At 33.9% G+C, this 16,356-nt stretch overlaps 3 protein-coding genes across 3 annotated transcripts in view; 2 read left to right on the plus strand and 1 right to left on the minus strand.

The window, feature by feature from the left end:
- Positions 1-763: 763 nt before the first annotated feature.
- LOC100785117 (alpha/beta hydrolase domain-containing protein 17B) lies at positions 764-5,413 on the plus strand. The gene is made up of 5 exons (XM_003525480.5): positions 764-1,212; positions 3,610-3,646; positions 3,727-3,963; positions 4,061-4,108; positions 4,615-5,413. The coding sequence occupies exons 1-5, from the start codon at positions 911-913 to the stop codon at positions 5,104-5,106; spliced, it is 1,116 nt and encodes a 371-aa protein (XP_003525528.1). The 5' UTR covers positions 764-910; the 3' UTR covers positions 5,107-5,413.
- A 2,448-nt stretch (positions 5,414-7,861) lies between these two features.
- LOC100778336 (autophagy-related protein 16) lies at positions 7,862-11,183 on the plus strand. Its single transcript, XM_003525566.5, has 4 exons — positions 7,862-8,631; positions 8,899-9,080; positions 9,197-9,392; positions 9,942-11,183. Exons 1-4 carry the CDS (start codon positions 8,488-8,490, stop codon positions 10,962-10,964), a joined length of 1,545 nt encoding a protein of 514 aa, XP_003525614.1. The 5' UTR covers positions 7,862-8,487; the 3' UTR covers positions 10,965-11,183.
- A 3,174-nt stretch (positions 11,184-14,357) lies between these two features.
- LOC100785655 (BTB/POZ and TAZ domain-containing protein 1) overlaps positions 14,358-16,356 on the minus strand; it is a gene marked incomplete in the record, with an annotated part of 3,277 nt that continues 1,278 nt past the window's right edge. Inside the window, 1 exon segment of the mRNA XM_014775464.3 lies at positions 14,358-16,356.

Consider the following 16,356-nt stretch of genomic DNA (forward strand, 5'->3'; position numbering starts at 1 on the left):
CCCATGTCAATGTGAGGTCCCATTTGAAAAACGAAGCCAAAAGACATTTTCCTTCATTAGTAGGCAAAGTCATGGTCACGGTCTCATTGAGAAGCAACCATCACTTTGAAAAATAAGAAATCATATCTCACCTTGCCGTTTCTATGTTCCTTTATATATTTTATTACTATCATTATTATTATTATTATTCCCTTTCTTCAATTAAAAAATAATAGTAGTATTATAATAATAAACTAATGACCAAAGAATAAAAATATTACAATTTAGTAAAAGAATTCAATGTGGTCAATTTTTTTCAATGTAAAAAAGATTTTTTTTTTTAGCATTAACGGTTTTCCCCCATTTAGTAATATTTTGCTTATCTAGTTCGCTCTCCAATGAATACTTGCAATAAATCAACAATAAAATAGTCAAAGAATTTATCATGATTCAATTACTGCTCTTAAAATTTAAAATACAACCACCTTCATATAAATTCTTAAAATCTTACTACCACTTACTAATAAAAGTAAATATCATGAAGTAAGAAAGATGAAAGGATAAGGTAAAAATTGCAAAAAGCAAAAGGGGACCAGACTCAGCCGAGGGTTAAAAGTAAAAAAGAAAGTCCAGGTCAGTAACGTCCCACGTGAGCGTCAGCTAAAGACAACGCGGCATCCTTAAAAAAGTTTAATGAGGAGAGGGAAAATAAACACACAATATATTCATTATTTTAAATTTTTAATTAAATAAAAAAGAAAAATCCCTGTCTGGGTTACACGCTCGACACTTTATATAGAACCGAGAAGTTACGTGCATCTCAAAAAGTGGCAGTGGCAGTGGTAGTGTGAGAATTAAGAAGAAGAAGAAGAAGAAAGGAATGTGAAGTGTGTTTGTTGGACTTGGTTGGTGTTAAGAGATAGAGAGGGAGATGGGTGGCGTAACTTCTTCTATGGCGGCGAAGATGGCGTTTTTTCCGCCTAACCCGGCGTCGTACAAGGTGGTGGAGGAGGCGGCGACGGGGGCGTTGGTGTTGGAGGCATTTCCTCGGCGCGAGAACGTGCGGGTTGTGAAATTCGGGACTAGGCGTGGAACTGAGATAGTGGGGGTGTATATTGCGCACCCCATGGCCAAATCCACCATCCTTTACTCGCATGGGAATGCGGCTGATATCGGACTCATGTTTGAGCTCTTTGTGGATCTCAGCACCCACTTGCGTGTTAATCTTTTCGGGTAATTCAAGTTTTCTTCTTTCTTTCATCTTTCAATTGTCATCTTTATGTACATTCATACATGTATAAGAGCTACATGCATCACAATTTATCTTATTTTGATGAAAGTCTAGTGAAGAGGGATACCCTCGAATTAGGTCGGTGACAGGGTAACTTTTGTAGTGTATGTTGAGTTTTCGTAGCAATTTACTTAGCTTGGACTGGTTTTACAAGGTTCTGATTTTGATAGGTTGGGTGACATGAAAGAATTGATTGATTTTTGTTTTTTGTTATGGTTTGATGAATGAAAATGCCATGAGGTCGGTATGTCTTGAACTCAGTGTTATCTGCTGGCATGTAACGGGGGGAAATATCCAAGTGATGATTTCTGGTTAGTCTGTGTATAGATCTGTTTTGCTTTGAGCATGTGTTTTCTCTTTTCTGTGGTTCTTCCATGAATGGAAGATAAATATTTGAAGGTGGAAGTGACATTCCATTGTTTTTTTAGTATGCTACAAGTATAAGCTATATTTGATTATTGTTGATAAAGTTTGAATTTGTTTATGGGAAGGAAGTTGGAATTTAATTATTTGACTCTGACAAATGCAATCAGAGGGTTTATGGTTAAGTTAGCGGTGATCATTTACTGGAAAGGTTTCAGTGCAGCTTGTGCTGTAATGAAGTGATAGCAGGGTTGATTTGCAATTAGGTTAGTTATGGCCTATCAAGCACGGACTTGGACATGGGACACAACACGGCTAAAATCTAAAACATAGGACATAGGGACACAACATTATATATATATATATATATATATATATATATATATATATATATATATATATATATATATATATATATATGATCAACATGAAAAAAAATGTAAGTTGATAATTAAGATTTATATCAAGACGAACAAAGGATGTACCAAAAACACATGAAAGGAGAGGAAAGTTAGTGAACTAGAAAAGAAAAACAAGACGAAGTGATAAACAAAGGGTCCTCTAATGTGAAGTCAGCCAAGCAAGACGACCAGACATCAACAAGGCAATGATGAATGGAAAATAACCAATGATAATGACGTACTCGAGAATGTGAACAGATGGTGTTGTGCAAAAGGGGCAAATCACAAACGTGCATAGAAGAGAAGAAGGCAAAACGTTACGTGAAAGAGAAAGAGGTTACCAAAATATGCTAATTTTTTTAAGAAAAAAATATAATCTCATTTTTTAGGTTGATTTTTGATAAAAAAAAAAATCAGATAAGTATCTATTGTGTGTCCAGAGAAGTGTCTGCTGTGTGTCCAGCTGTTTAGAGAAGTGTCTGTGGCATGTCGAAGCCCCAAAAAAAAAATTGGACACTGCAAACACATGTCCCACACAGTGTCCGCCACGTGTCCGAGGAGTGTTGGTGTCGGAAATGTGTCCAACACGTGGACATGGCATTCATCGGAAGTGTTCGTGCTTCCTAAGTTATGGCCATCTCCTGGGCAAGTATTAATGCAGCCCCTGTAGTCATGAAGCAATAACAGGGCTGGATACACTGTAAGTTAGCTCTGTCCATCTACCAGATAGGTTTCAATGCAGTTTGTGGTGGTGTTGTCGTGAAGTGATGAGCGGGGTGAGGTGCAATTAAGATTTATATGATTCACATATCAACAAATGATCGCATAAATAAGACTTAAATGCAATAAAAACATAAACTAATCAAGATAAGCAATACTGGAAACATGATAACATTTAAGTACACAGCCAACTAACTACAGGTCAAGTCAGAAGACACAACAAAAAGTATATCAGCAGACAGCCTTCTTGCTTTCTTTATTCTTGCATGCATGCAACCTAGGTCAGTTAACAATCTAAGGGTGGATTTCTCGGTCATATTTGGTTTGGATGATTGTATTTGACTGAAAAGTCTCTTTGGATTAGATCTGTTGAGTGTTTTAAGGATAAGAGTCAAATTGCCAAAATTTCATAAAGTGCCATCAGCTACTTTTCTGCATCAATAAGAAGTAGCTCTTCACAGACGAGTCGTACAAACTCCTTGCCTCAGTAGATAGGCAGCCAAATCAGCCACCTTGTGACAGCATTAATGTAACACAATTAAGGCCTTTATATTCCTTTTTGTTCCCAGATAGGCATTTCCTTTTCCATCTATGTTTTTTCCCAGAAAGGATTAGTTGTGTAATCAACACACACTGAAAACTCACATATGTTTGCTCCATTACATTTTAACTCCATATATGTAGAGTGCCACATTAAATCTTTTCTCTAGTAGTGAAATTGTAAACGTTGATGGGTTAGTCTAGTTTTTAGATTGCTCATCCCTATGCTTATGATAGTTGTCTAATTTATTAAAGAACACATTTATAAGTCTCATGTTAATGACGCTTTCAAGCATGTTGGTTTAATAAATGCAGATATGATTACTCTGGTTATGGGCAGTCATCAGGGAAGGTAATTACTCTACTTTTCTTTCTGGATTTATTCGCTTCTTTTGATCCTGGCATGATACTTATCCGGATATCATTGCACAGCCAAGTGAGAATAATACTTATGCGGACATTGAAGCTGCATATAAGTATCTTGAAGAGAACTATGGTACTAAGCAAGAAGACATAATCCTTTATGGTCAATCAGTTGGAAGTGGTCCTACTTTGGATCTTGCCACTCGTTTACCCCGACTAAGGGCTGTTGTTCTCCACAGTCCTATACTATCAGGATTGAGAGTCATGTACCCTGTGAAACGGACATACTGGTTTGACATTTACAAGGTCAGATACTTTGTCATTGTCCTATATGCTTTGGTTTCCTTTTTCTCAAGAAAACTATTTACATGGACCTGAACATAGTTGTGTTATTCTTGCGCAGAACATTGACAAAATTCCATTGGTGAAGTGTCCAGTGCTGATAATTCATGTAAGCACTCAATACTTATTACATTGAATATCCACTTTCTATTGTTATCATATGGATGTTATCATATTTTCTGTGGTCACTGTAAGTTGTAACTGTTATCCAATCAACAATCCCTGTAGTTGTTGCAGTCCTTAACTCATAGTGCTTGCCTTGGAGCTTTGTGTTCAAAATGATAAATCTGCCTCTTTTTTATTCAAGTATTTTTTTTTCCCCTGTTGACCATTGCAATGAAAACCAAGATAAGTGGAGAACGATACATTTCATTAGCATGAGCTTGCTAATTTAATAAAGTAGAGTCTCTTCATTGAAGCTGACTTAACTGGCATTGAGGTCAAACAGACATTGAAGTGTTGTGGATACAAGAGACATCAGTGTGTTGCAGATATAAGCTTGTTAAATTGCTTTCTTGTAAATATTGTGACTTTACACTTATGGCTTTCTTATCATAACTTTTTGGGTACAAGTATTGCTTAACTAATTTACAATCATTCTTATACTTTATTCAGGGAACCGATGATGAGGTTGTCGATTGCTCTCATGGCAAGCAATTGTGGGAACTTTGTAAAGAGAAATATGAACCTTTATGGCTCAAAGGAGGGAACCACTGTAATCTGGAACTCTATCCAGAATACCTACGACATCTCAGAAAATTCATATCAATAATAGAAAACTCACCATCGCAGGGGCAAACTTTGTGGAAAAGCATAGGTGGAGTTGAAGAAGCCAGAAGAAGTGTTGATTGTTTTGAAGCTCCGAGGATGAGTGCTGATCTAAGGGACAAACCAAGGAAAAGCACTGATAAACAAGAACAACTGAAATTTCAAGGGCATAAGTTGAGTAATGTTGAAACAGTTGAGAAATCAAGGATCTCTTTTGATCATGTGGCAAGATCTCAAAGAAACAAAGAGAACCATGATAAATCTCGAAAAAGCGTTGATGTTCATTTTGGGAGGGCGAGGAAGAGCTTTGACTGGCTGGATAAAATTCGAGCTCGCTGAAGCTCTTGAAGAAGCATCTGGATAATTGGTAATGGGATTGGTATAGGGAGAGAGATAGAACACATACATAGTTACTCACATTGGGGGTTGGGGGGTATGTTTAACTAATGTGTTACAGTATGCTAATGTTGTTGGCGTGGTTTCTTGCATTGTTCTTGTAGATTTGGATATGTTGGGATTTCAAGAGATTCTAACCTTGTTTTAGTGTTAGTCTTAGAAATGAAGCTAATGGTTAAAGGCTGAAGGGGGCGATTTATTATGACTTGTAAAAATTCACATGATAAAATCTTCCTTGTTCTTATCCCAACTAATTTAAAATTAGCTTATCTTCATATTATTGCTTGTAGCTTCTTCACATTGTTACAAATTGGTTGAATTTTGCAAAATGAGATAACTTGCCTGAATTGGGGCAGCGATTTTTTAACAGAACTTATTAATACTAGATCAGATACAAATTTGGAATACCAAGATTCATATAAGGTGGTTTGTTACTTGCAATCTATTGATGTAGTAACAAAATTTAGTAATTTGTACGTGAAATTTGTGTAAAAATAAGCATCATTTGCTAACTACTTATATTTTGATGATTGGGAAAGAATAACTACTCATATTGGAGTAAATATGAATTTTGATTACTTCTTTCTTATATTGGCTTTCTGGAAAGTTATTGTCTCATTGAATACATATTTTTTTGAGAGATTTTTCCTTTTCCTTTTTTTTTGGGGAGTCTTGTTGGATACATATTCGACTATTATAAGCAAGAAGAAACAATATTTTTCCTTATTACTTTTTTATTATAGTATTTAAGGTTTGAATACCTATTAATGTTAATCACACTATTATTTCACAATATACAATTTTTATATTTTTAATATGTAACAAATATCTATTATTTGTTAAAATCAAAATTTATAAAAATAAAAAATTATAATGTTATAATAATAATTAATTGCTAGCGGTATAATTTTAATACAAATGAATTGTATTTATTGTTAAGTTTAATGTCACTTTTGGTCTATTATATTTCGTAGTTGTTTTGTTTTGGTGCTAAGTTTTAAAAGTTTTATCCTGATCCATTATGTTTTTTAAATATATCATTTTAATCATGTTTTGAATTTTATGTAAAAAAACGTTGATATTTTGTTAACTTTAAAATTTTTTAAAAAGGACCAAAATGATATTTCAAAAACATAAAGAACGAAAATAAAACTTTTAAAATTTAATGTACCAAAGCGAAACAAGTGTGAAAAATCATGGATCAAAAATGATATTAAACATTTTAAAATAATTAACTTTACGTAGTGAATTTGAAAACTGTCGATCTCTTTATTTTATTTTTTAGGCTTAATTATCAATTTAGTCTCCCAAATTATTATAAAAGATTCAATTTCGTTTCCAAATTTTTAAACGATTCAATTTAATCCCTAAATTTTTAAAAGATTTAATTCGGTCCTCATGTTTTTTAAAAATGTATCGATTTAATCATTTTAAAATATTCAATTTGGTCATTAAGTTTTTTAGAATCTATTATATTTGGTCCTCAAGATTGCAACCCAATTCAACAGAAAGGACTAAATTGATGCATTTAAAAAAAACTCAAGAACTAAATTGAATCTTTTAAAAGTTTGGGGACGAAACTGATAATTAAGCCTCTTTTTTTTTAAAAAAAACAACTAAAGAATCATCATCTCTTCTAACCTCTTCTAGATCTGGAAAGGTAGATAATGTAGCACCACATAGATCGAACGGTGTCAAAACATAATCTCGCTGGAATCACTTAAAAATCTTATACTCCTCACCAAAAAATCAAAACCTTTCATACAATTATGCTATTGAAAACAGAAGCAATGGAGATCGAAGCAAGGATCGTCTTTGATGAAAGACAAAAGCATGACCTTAACTTGCCAATTAACTCATATCTGAACAAGGATGTCACATTGTAGTTCTTTGTGAGGTCTACGAGCAATACCTTCACTTTGGCACATGATTGGACTAAGCAAGTAGAAGATTTTCTATTTGACATCTACAATTGGGCTGAACGAAGATGAGCAACGCGAAGAGGGACAAAACGGTGCGTTCCATTGGAAGATGATTCTAATCAACCCGACAGATTAAACCTCATCTACAATCCGACATTGTCAATTTTTTTCTTTGCCTTTGTCAACATGTTGTTGAGGGCGACTATGAGATGGTTGTTGCGTTAGGTGAGGTGGCAATTCCAATCATGTAGGGAGGATGTTACGCAAACGAAAACAAGGGTAGGGCAACGGTCTTTTTAGGTCAGTGACGAGAGACAAAGCGACAGAAGGAGAACGAATCCTTATTATTGTGATTGAGAATAATTGGTGAAAGAAATTATTATCATTATTAAATTATTAAATTGAATGAAGATGATGATAATAATATGAGAGTGAAAATTGTTGTTGTATATAGTTTTATATCTATCTTTTTTTCATTTACTTAGTAATTTTTAATTTATAAATAAAAAATAGTGGAAATTTTAGCTGTCACGGTACTAATTTAACTATTTTAAAACTAAAAACACTCACAGACTAATGAAAAATTAATAAATAATTAAAACAATATATTTTTAAATCATAAAGAACCGAATAAAATTTTTAAAATATAATATATTAAAGTAAAATAATTATAAAACATAATAAATAAATTATAATGAAATGAAAATTTTAAAACTTAAAATATTAAAGTAAAACAGGTGCACCATATAATGATTCCAAACTGACATTAGACTTTTATTATTATTGATATATTATTTTTCAAATTTTGATAAAGCTACCCTAGGACCTAGGTTTACACTTTCTCTTTTCTTTTCTGTGAGAGTGCAGCGTCTTTTCTTCTTTTCAAAATTCATTCCCTTGCCTTGCATGCGTTTTCACTTTTTCAGCGCTACACCTTTCTATCCGCAATCTAAGAGCTGGGGAGGAAGTCGATTACGTTTTGATGATTATTGCTATGCTTAATTCTTGTTTGGAGGTTTAACTATGAAATAAACGCTTTTCTGAAAAATATTATGTTGAGTGGTTTTTTTGTGCCGTGCCAAAAAATATCTGTCATAGGGAGAGAGGAAGAGACCGGGGGAGTGTGTTTAGGAGTAAGGAGGGTAGTTTATGTGGAAGAGGGAGTGAGTAAGTAAAAGGGGACGTGTAAATAGCAAATGCCAAATGTTCTGTGGGTATGGAGCCCCAAGATTTTGATGGTAGAGATTTGGGAAAATGCCCCTGAAAGAAATTATTGTTTTCAAGAACCCTATTTCATCCAATTTTCATCTTTCTTGTGGATCCTGAATTGCAATTTCAGTTTACATTTGCTCTAATTTTTAAATCAAAAGTTTGGTGGTTGGATTCTGTTTTTTGGGCAGCAATGGCGAAAGCAGGGAAGTCACAAGAAGAAATTGCCAGTGAAGCTATCAAGCATACTTTGAGGGCTCTGCGGAAGCGCCATTTGCTTGAGGAAGCTGCTCATGCTCCCGCTGTTCTAGCTCTTTCTAGACCCATCGTTTCTCAGGTCCTCTCTCTATAATTCGCTATCAACAATATTCATGCTTCTTATGAATTACTAATTTGTATCTGATTTCTATCCCTAATTATGTCTTAGAAATTTGTTTAATCATCGGTTCCAATAGAATAGTTCATGTCTACAATTTTGCCCATCTTCAGGGGGTGGTGATAATGGGTATTAATGCTGTTACTTGGATCATGGTCTGTGTCTAGCAGTTTATCAATTGGAATGCTGTCATTGAGTTTAATGTTGTGTGTATTTATGTCTTTGAAGGGCTCTGAGTGGAAAGAGAAAGAAGAGAATCTTCAAGTGGAACTTCAGCAATGCTACAAAGCTCAATCTCGCCTGTCTGAGCAACTTGTTGTGGAAGTAGCTGAGTCCAGAGCTTCGAAAGCGTTGCTTCAAGAGAAAGAAAATGCATTGGCTGATCTGCAGAAGGAGTTGACTGAATTGAGGTTGCTCAACTTTTCTTATGTGTTTAATGGCCTTTCAATTCCATACTCTTCTTTCTTCTTCTTTTTTTCTTTTTTTTGAGTTTGTGGCAAATGATTGAGTTAAATTATCGTTGCAGGGATGAGTGCTCTCAATTGAAGGTGGACTTGGAAGAAAAGATTAAATCTCTGGAAGTGATTGTCAGCGAGAATTCTGAACTTAAAGCACAACTGGAGCAGATGACTATTAAAGCCAATAAAGCTGAAGCAGAAAATAAGATGTTGATAGACCGCTGGATGTTAGAAAAGATGAAGGATGCTGAACGCCTAAATGAGGTACAATATCTTACTTTTGGAATTAGATATTTAGTATTGGTCTGTGTTATCAACAGTGGATGGTGGAATATGGCAGAATGCCCAAATTCCGTCATATAAACACGTCATTCTGGCCTATGGCACCGCCATCACAAATTGCCTATGGCGGTTGCCAAAAAATCTGCCATGCATTCCACCATGGCAGCCATGGTTCTGCCATTTAACAACATTGGTATTGGCACCCATTCTCTGTATTATTTGAACTAAGTGCTGCTGAATGCCGATCTTCACCTGCTTCTGATGCTTAAATTTCATTTTGCTTGATTCAGCAATGTTAAGCCAATATTGCCATGTACTTCTGAACTAACTTTTTGATAGTTTGGCATCTGAAACTTGTCTGTTAGTGATTTATCTATTTAAAAGTCAGTGCATGATAGAAGTGAATCATTTCAATAGTTACATTAGCAGTGCAAGTTTCTTATGTGTAGAATCCTCACAAAACTGTGATGCCACTTGCTAATTCTTGTTACATATGCTACTTAATTAATAATTTAGTTCCTATCACTTTAGGCCAACGCACTGTATGAAGAGATGGTTGAGAAACTAAGGGCCAGTGGGTTAGAACAACTTGCAAGGCGGCAGGTGGATGGTATAGTTCGCCAAAGTGAAGAAGGTGCTGAGTTCTTTTTAGAGTCAAACATCCCTTCCATATGTAAATACAGGCTTCGTGCACATGAAGGTGGTTGTGCTTCCATGTTGTTTGAATACAATTCCAGTAAATTGATTACTGGGGGACAAGATCGGTTAGTTAAAATGTGGGATGCAAATACAGGATCCTTAAGTTCTACTCTTCAGGGCTGCCTTGGCTCAGTATTGGATCTCACAATCACCCATGATAATCGATCTGTCATTGCTGCAAGCAGCTCAAACAACTTGTATGTATGGGATGTCAACTCAGGTCGTGTCCGCCATACCCTTACTGGCCACACAGATAAAGTTTGTGCTGTAGATGTCAGCAAGATTTCAAGTCGTCATGTTGTCAGTGCTGCCTATGATCGTACAATAAAAGTTTGGGACTTAGTGAAAGGTTACTGCACAAACACAATAATATTTCACAGCAACTGCAATGCTCTTTCCTTCAGCATGGATGGTCAGACCATATTTTCGGGACATGTTGATGGTAACCTTCGGCTATGGGACATTCAAAGTGGAAAGTTACTTAGTGAGGTTGCTGCACATTCACTTGCAGTCACATCACTATCCCTTTCTCGAAATGGAAATGTTGTACTGACTAGTGGAAGGGACAATTTACACAATTTGTTTGATGTGCGATCTCTGGAAGTTTGTGGCACATTAAAAGCCATGGGAAACAGAGTGGCTTCTAATTGGAGTCGCTCCTGTATCAGCCCAGATGACAATCACGTTGCTGCAGGGTCTGCTGATGGATCTGTCTATATTTGGTCAATATCTAAAGGTGATATAGTCAGTACTCTGAAGGAACACACTTCCTCTGTTCTGTGTTGTAGGTGGAGCGGAATTGGAAAACCCCTAGCTTCTGCTGATAAGAATGGGATTGTTTGCGTCTGGACATGATGGGCTTTCATTTCTTTGGATACGCTTAGAGGTTTGACAACACTAAAATAGATAAGGTTTGCATATATGCAAGGGGTGTGGTACTACTCATTTGTACAGTTTTCAGATTGGGTGGTTAAACTCTTTATTACGGTTTTATGTTCATACAAGGTATAATATACCATTCAAATCAGGAACCATGTATTTATTATTTTTTTAACGATGTTTCATCTAAATAAACTAGTCTCAAGTGAAACTTGAGTAGACTAATTTGTGATGAAGGCATGAAGCCTTTCTGTTTTACTAAATACTAATGTTGAATTGGCAAAATTTGATGACATGTCACCGGCAGGCTGTCATTGATGCAAATTATAGTGTCCCATTAACGTGCAACAAGTAACTTGTTCCCATAACCTGCGGTTGAAAGTTGTCGTATTTTTAATGAGTAATGTTAACTACATGGATACATATATGCTCCAGTTTTTGGTATTTGTTTCTTCCAAGAATATCTATTTCTGGAAATTAATTTTCAGAAAGTATCCAAGACTTCTGGCAATTAGTTTCCAGAATGTGTTAAGTTCTGGAATTTATTGAAAATTTATGTATCTTGCCATGGCAAACCTACTCGGGATGCAAAGACCTTGCCAAACCCTCTCATGCCTGGGCTTGTGTTGCTGGTTTGATTGTGATCATGGTCTGCAAAAAAAAAAATCCACCTCTTTCCGTTGCAGCCTCTCCACACAGCCATCCACCACCACCAACCACCTCTGCACTTATTCTGCCCTCCTCCACAGAACCTCTTCCCTTCGCTCCAGTGCCTGCATTCATTACCGCCATCTTCGTTCAACGCTTACTGTGTACCCAAAAAAAATGGCGAGCTTTCAGGTTTATATTGGGTGTATTAAACAAACAAAAACAAAGAGTTTTCCAATTCTCCAATGTCGAAAAATATATTGGGTTCACATACCATATAAAAACTTTTGGGTTCACACGTCTCAGATACAACTATCAAGCCCGATATTTCTCAGTTATGGGCAAAACATATTTTGGACTTAACCTAGGTCCAGCTTGAATATGTAGTCCAAAATATTATTTAACTCAATTCTGTCACGCAATCTTGTTTTCAAAATCTCTTAATAATAAGATTTAAAGGTACAACTCGCTACTTTGTAAAACATTTATTAAAAAAAATATTTATATCCTTTCACTAGATTCAACTTAATATTTGATCCCGAGGTTTAAAAAAATCAGAGAAAATATGCATTTCAATAGTAGTAACTTAATTTTTCTAGACATAACAGAGCGGGGAGACTGGAGAGAGTAGGAGGCCACATTTTTTCATCTTGCCACACCTATCCCTCCGTATTCAGATAAAAAAAAATCTCAAAATATCACCTTTAATTTTTAACGTGATATAAATTATTTTTTATCACCAAACTCCTAATAATATCACTTTAATTTTTAAATTTGATATTAATTATTTTTAATCTATTAAATAAGACTAGTTTTGTAGTAAACTTACTAATCTATTTATTAATTTTCTAAGTTTATATAAAACAACCTTAGTTATTTTTTTATTACCAGTTACATTGAAAATATAAAAATCACGATAGGCATATTAATAATATTTTCTAGTAAAATACTTTTATATTTAATTTCTTAACCAACACCACGCTTGTTAGCATTTTCCACTTATTATTATATTTTGATTATACTAAATCAAACGTGACCCATGTCATGATGTAAGAAGCACTGAGAACGAAATCGACTACATTTGCCGTATTATTTTATTTTATTTTACTATAGTAAATCAATGGTGACCTTTTACCAAAAAAAAAGAAGAAAAAGAAATCAATGGTGACCCATGCCATGACGTAAGCAGCAGTAGTGAGATTTTTATTTTTTTTAAATGCATAGTGAGAATGAAAGTGACTATATGCATACTATCTATGATAGAATGGAAAGAAAACAAGAAAAAAAATGAAATTTAAATTAAATAAAAATGAATAAAAATTATAAGATATTTTATTTTCAATCAAATAAAACAAAATATATTATTATTTGTAATTTATTTTCTTTCATTCTAACAATATTTGCGAAATGTCAAACTACCATAAAAAAGAGATCTTTTATAATAATTTATTTAACATTTCTATAATGTTATATTTTATTATACAATAACTTTTTTTAAAAAAATGTTTCAGTTTTAGAGGAAAGACGTCGGACACAGTATACAAGATGTTAAAAACTGTTTTCTGTTTGTTAAAAGACAAGAAAATAAAAAATTAAAACATCTTTAAGTTATATTAATTTTTTATTACTCATTTTATGTACATCTTCTTTTCGTATTTCTAATATCTACAAAACAGTGTTTGAAAAATATTTTATAAAATCATTTTTTTAATTTATCTCTTTTTTACCACTTTTCAAATTAGAAGAAAACAAATTTTGACTAAAAAAACTCACTAAAATTATATTTTATAGAAACTAAATAAAAATCACTTTCTTTTCATTCTTTTTGTTTTTAGTTTTAATAAATCTAATGTTTACAAGTTTTAGTAATAATTCTGATTCATCCAAGTGGGACAATATATGACTTAATTTTTACTTTCCTAAACAAGTAGAAGTGATATTAGTCAGAGTCACCATTCAAAAAAAAAAAGTTGACGAGTCATATGACGTTTTTAATATAATCCGTTTACAAACCTTTTGTGACACAATAATATTTCCTCAATGATCAAGTTTGTGGAACCCTAGGTTAATGCTTGCTTCATATTGACCACATTTCCACAATGATGGACTTCCAAACAGTCAATGGTATTACAATGTTCTTTCGACAGTGCCTCTCAATTTAAATTCATGCACTTAACTTTGTCTAGGATAACGGCCTGTGCGTGGTAATGGCACATACTAAAGCAAATGTCGAGTTGTTTGCTCAAAGGGTTCCTCAAGAACATCACTAAAGCAAATGTGACCCTCTTTGGCTATTTCATAGGATTAATGTCTGTCAGTCTGTGCCATTGTGGACTAACATGCAGGCCAATACCTATTGTTTTGACTCTGAAATTAAGGACCCTAATCATCATTCACACTATTCTGTTCTTCTTTTTAGATATTAGGATTTTTCTATTCTATGTAAGTTTGCACAGGTTAAGCATCTTTAAATGTCAACTTTTAACCAAATTTGAATAGTTAATTAATTATGTTTTATTTGAAAAAGTAATTATTTTTCTTTCCTATTTATTCTACTGAGTACTGACACATTTCTTTGTATTCTCTCTCTACAAATATTCATGACAAAACAAAAATCAGTTGTTTGCATTTAATCGGATAGATATTAAACTAAAAAATACTTACGTAAAAGAAAAAAAAAGTAACGGAATTGACGAAAATTAAGCAAGGCTTCATATGCAATTTTCCAAGCTAAGACTCAACAATTTGCCATTCAGGTACAAGAAGTTGTTCACACTATCCAAACCTGCTTTTACACAGAACAAAAGCAGAATATTCTCTCCCTGTAGAAACTGCTCTATCAAGTATGTAACACGAAACACACCGTCCTTCCTATACATCATTATTCATTACAATATTCATAGTAATTTAAAACTTCTAATCCCGGGATTGTTTATATTCACTCTTGTTTCTTCATCTCGCTTCCTCTTTGGCAGAGACAATGAAGACATGACTTTGGCTGAGGCCACCTTCCTCGCTAGTAGTTTCCACTTAGCATCATCTTTCCGTTTCTCTTGCTGCATTCTCAATTGAAATTGCCTGTCACATTCACCCAAAAAAGCAATGTTAACTATTAACCATGAGTGAGACGCTGAGCAATTTTCAAAATAGATAAGACAACACAATCATAATAAGATTAGAAGAAAACAAGGACAGCGACATGGGCTTTGGGGTGCACCACCAACTGAAAATGGACGTTATATTAGACAACTTCAACTTGGGAATTCAAGATATGAGAAATGCAATTTGGTTCGAAAAGTTTCATACATGAATAAAAAATTGATTTTTGAGATAAGCATGAGTATATTATTATTTGTTAATGTTTTGATTAGATGAGTAAGTAATGTTCATTGGCGCACAATATCTTATGAGTTACAAGAGTTGGATGATTAAAAAAGAAAGAAAAAAGTTATAGGTTTATTCTATGTTAACAAAATTAATACTTTTAACAACTAACATTTATCTTTAAAAAAAAATGTTCGTTGGTTTGTAAATCTACCAATCACTTAGAGGGATGATTGATAAAAAAAAAAAAAACCAATGCCCAATTTATGTCACTCGCTTAGTACGCTTTTTTCTTTTTTTCATAATAAAGAAAGTAGATATACATCAGTAACCACGGATATTTTATTTCGTAGGGGTCCCATGATCTCATCACTGATAAATATTTGGCATGTTTTGACTCATGATCCTCAAAGGGAAGGTAGATCTAATAACTATCACCACGTTGGTCTTATGGAATTTATGGATCGCACAAGTGAATTTGGTTTATGAAATGTAACAAAACCGTGACTAGGACTTGACTAGGCACTAGCTGGTGGTGGTGAAGAATGGCAGAGTGATAAATGATGAGTTGGTGACAACTACGATGGACCAATTGAATAAAGATACGAGCCGGCCAACTACATATAGCCCTGAAAAATATCAAGAACAGGCTAGAGAACACGAAACTAATCCGTTGATGAACATGAATCAATTTATGATGGGACCCCAAGTCTAATAATTTCTTTTTTTGATTCATTCCCCAGATCTAATAATAGAGTAACCAGACAAGGGAATCAGATATAATATCACAACCAGATTAAGTTATGTCTTGAATGAAAACGATTTATGCTCCCCTCTGCTAAAAAATCTGATTCCTTTGGAAACTAAACAGTAATTTCCAAACTAATCATGGACTAATTACTTAATCATCACAGAAATTAAAAAGGTACATCAAAGCTAATTCTCCTCATGCTCCTGCTATTAAACAAATAAAACTAGTCCTATAAAACTACTTTTGTGTGCATGGAATGGAACTAGTTTGTTTAATTTAAACCAAAATGAAAGGTGGGGGGAGTTTCTGCTGTGTGAATCAAACACATGCGCACAGCTCAGAGCATGAATTAATATTACAGAAAAAAAAAATAAAAAAAGCAATTCTCAACCTCAGGTTCCAATCTCTCATTCATTAATAATTAATAAAACAAATAAAATAAATCCGATTAACTACGTTTGTTTGCAAGAAACTAGTTTTGTTCATTCAAAGACGGGGAAAAGGGTAAGAAAAAGTAAAATAAGAAAAGTCGGGACCAAATACTTTTCCTTAATATAGTCTAGTCGCCAAATATCTTTGACAAATCGCATGATTCTAAAGTCATAAAAACCATAATTATATATAATATAATATTCCTCGTGGCTT

This window comes from Glycine max, chromosome 5, assembly GCF_000004515.6.
Source record: "Glycine max cultivar Williams 82 chromosome 5, Glycine_max_v4.0, whole genome shotgun sequence".
NCBI classification, from domain to species: domain Eukaryota; kingdom Viridiplantae; phylum Streptophyta; class Magnoliopsida; order Fabales; family Fabaceae; genus Glycine; species Glycine max.

Coding starts and splice junctions, on each gene's coding strand:
- LOC100785117 (XM_003525480.5), top strand. CDS start 911: ATGGGTGGCGTAACTTCTTCTATGGCGGCGAAGATGGCGTTTTTTCCG. Junction 3,647..3,726: donor ATGGGCAGTCATCAGGGAAG/GTAATTACTCTA, acceptor ATCATTGCACAG/CCAAGTGAGAATAATACTTA. Junction 4,109..4,614: donor GTCCAGTGCTGATAATTCAT/GTAAGCACTCAA, acceptor TACTTTATTCAG/GGAACCGATGATGAGGTTGT.
- LOC100778336 (XM_003525566.5), top strand. CDS start 8,488: ATGGCGAAAGCAGGGAAGTCACAAGAAGAAATTGCCAGTGAAGCTATC. Junction 9,081..9,196: donor AAGGAGTTGACTGAATTGAG/GTTGCTCAACTT, acceptor TTATCGTTGCAG/GGATGAGTGCTCTCAATTGA. Junction 9,393..9,941: donor ATGCTGAACGCCTAAATGAG/GTACAATATCTT, acceptor CTATCACTTTAG/GCCAACGCACTGTATGAAGA.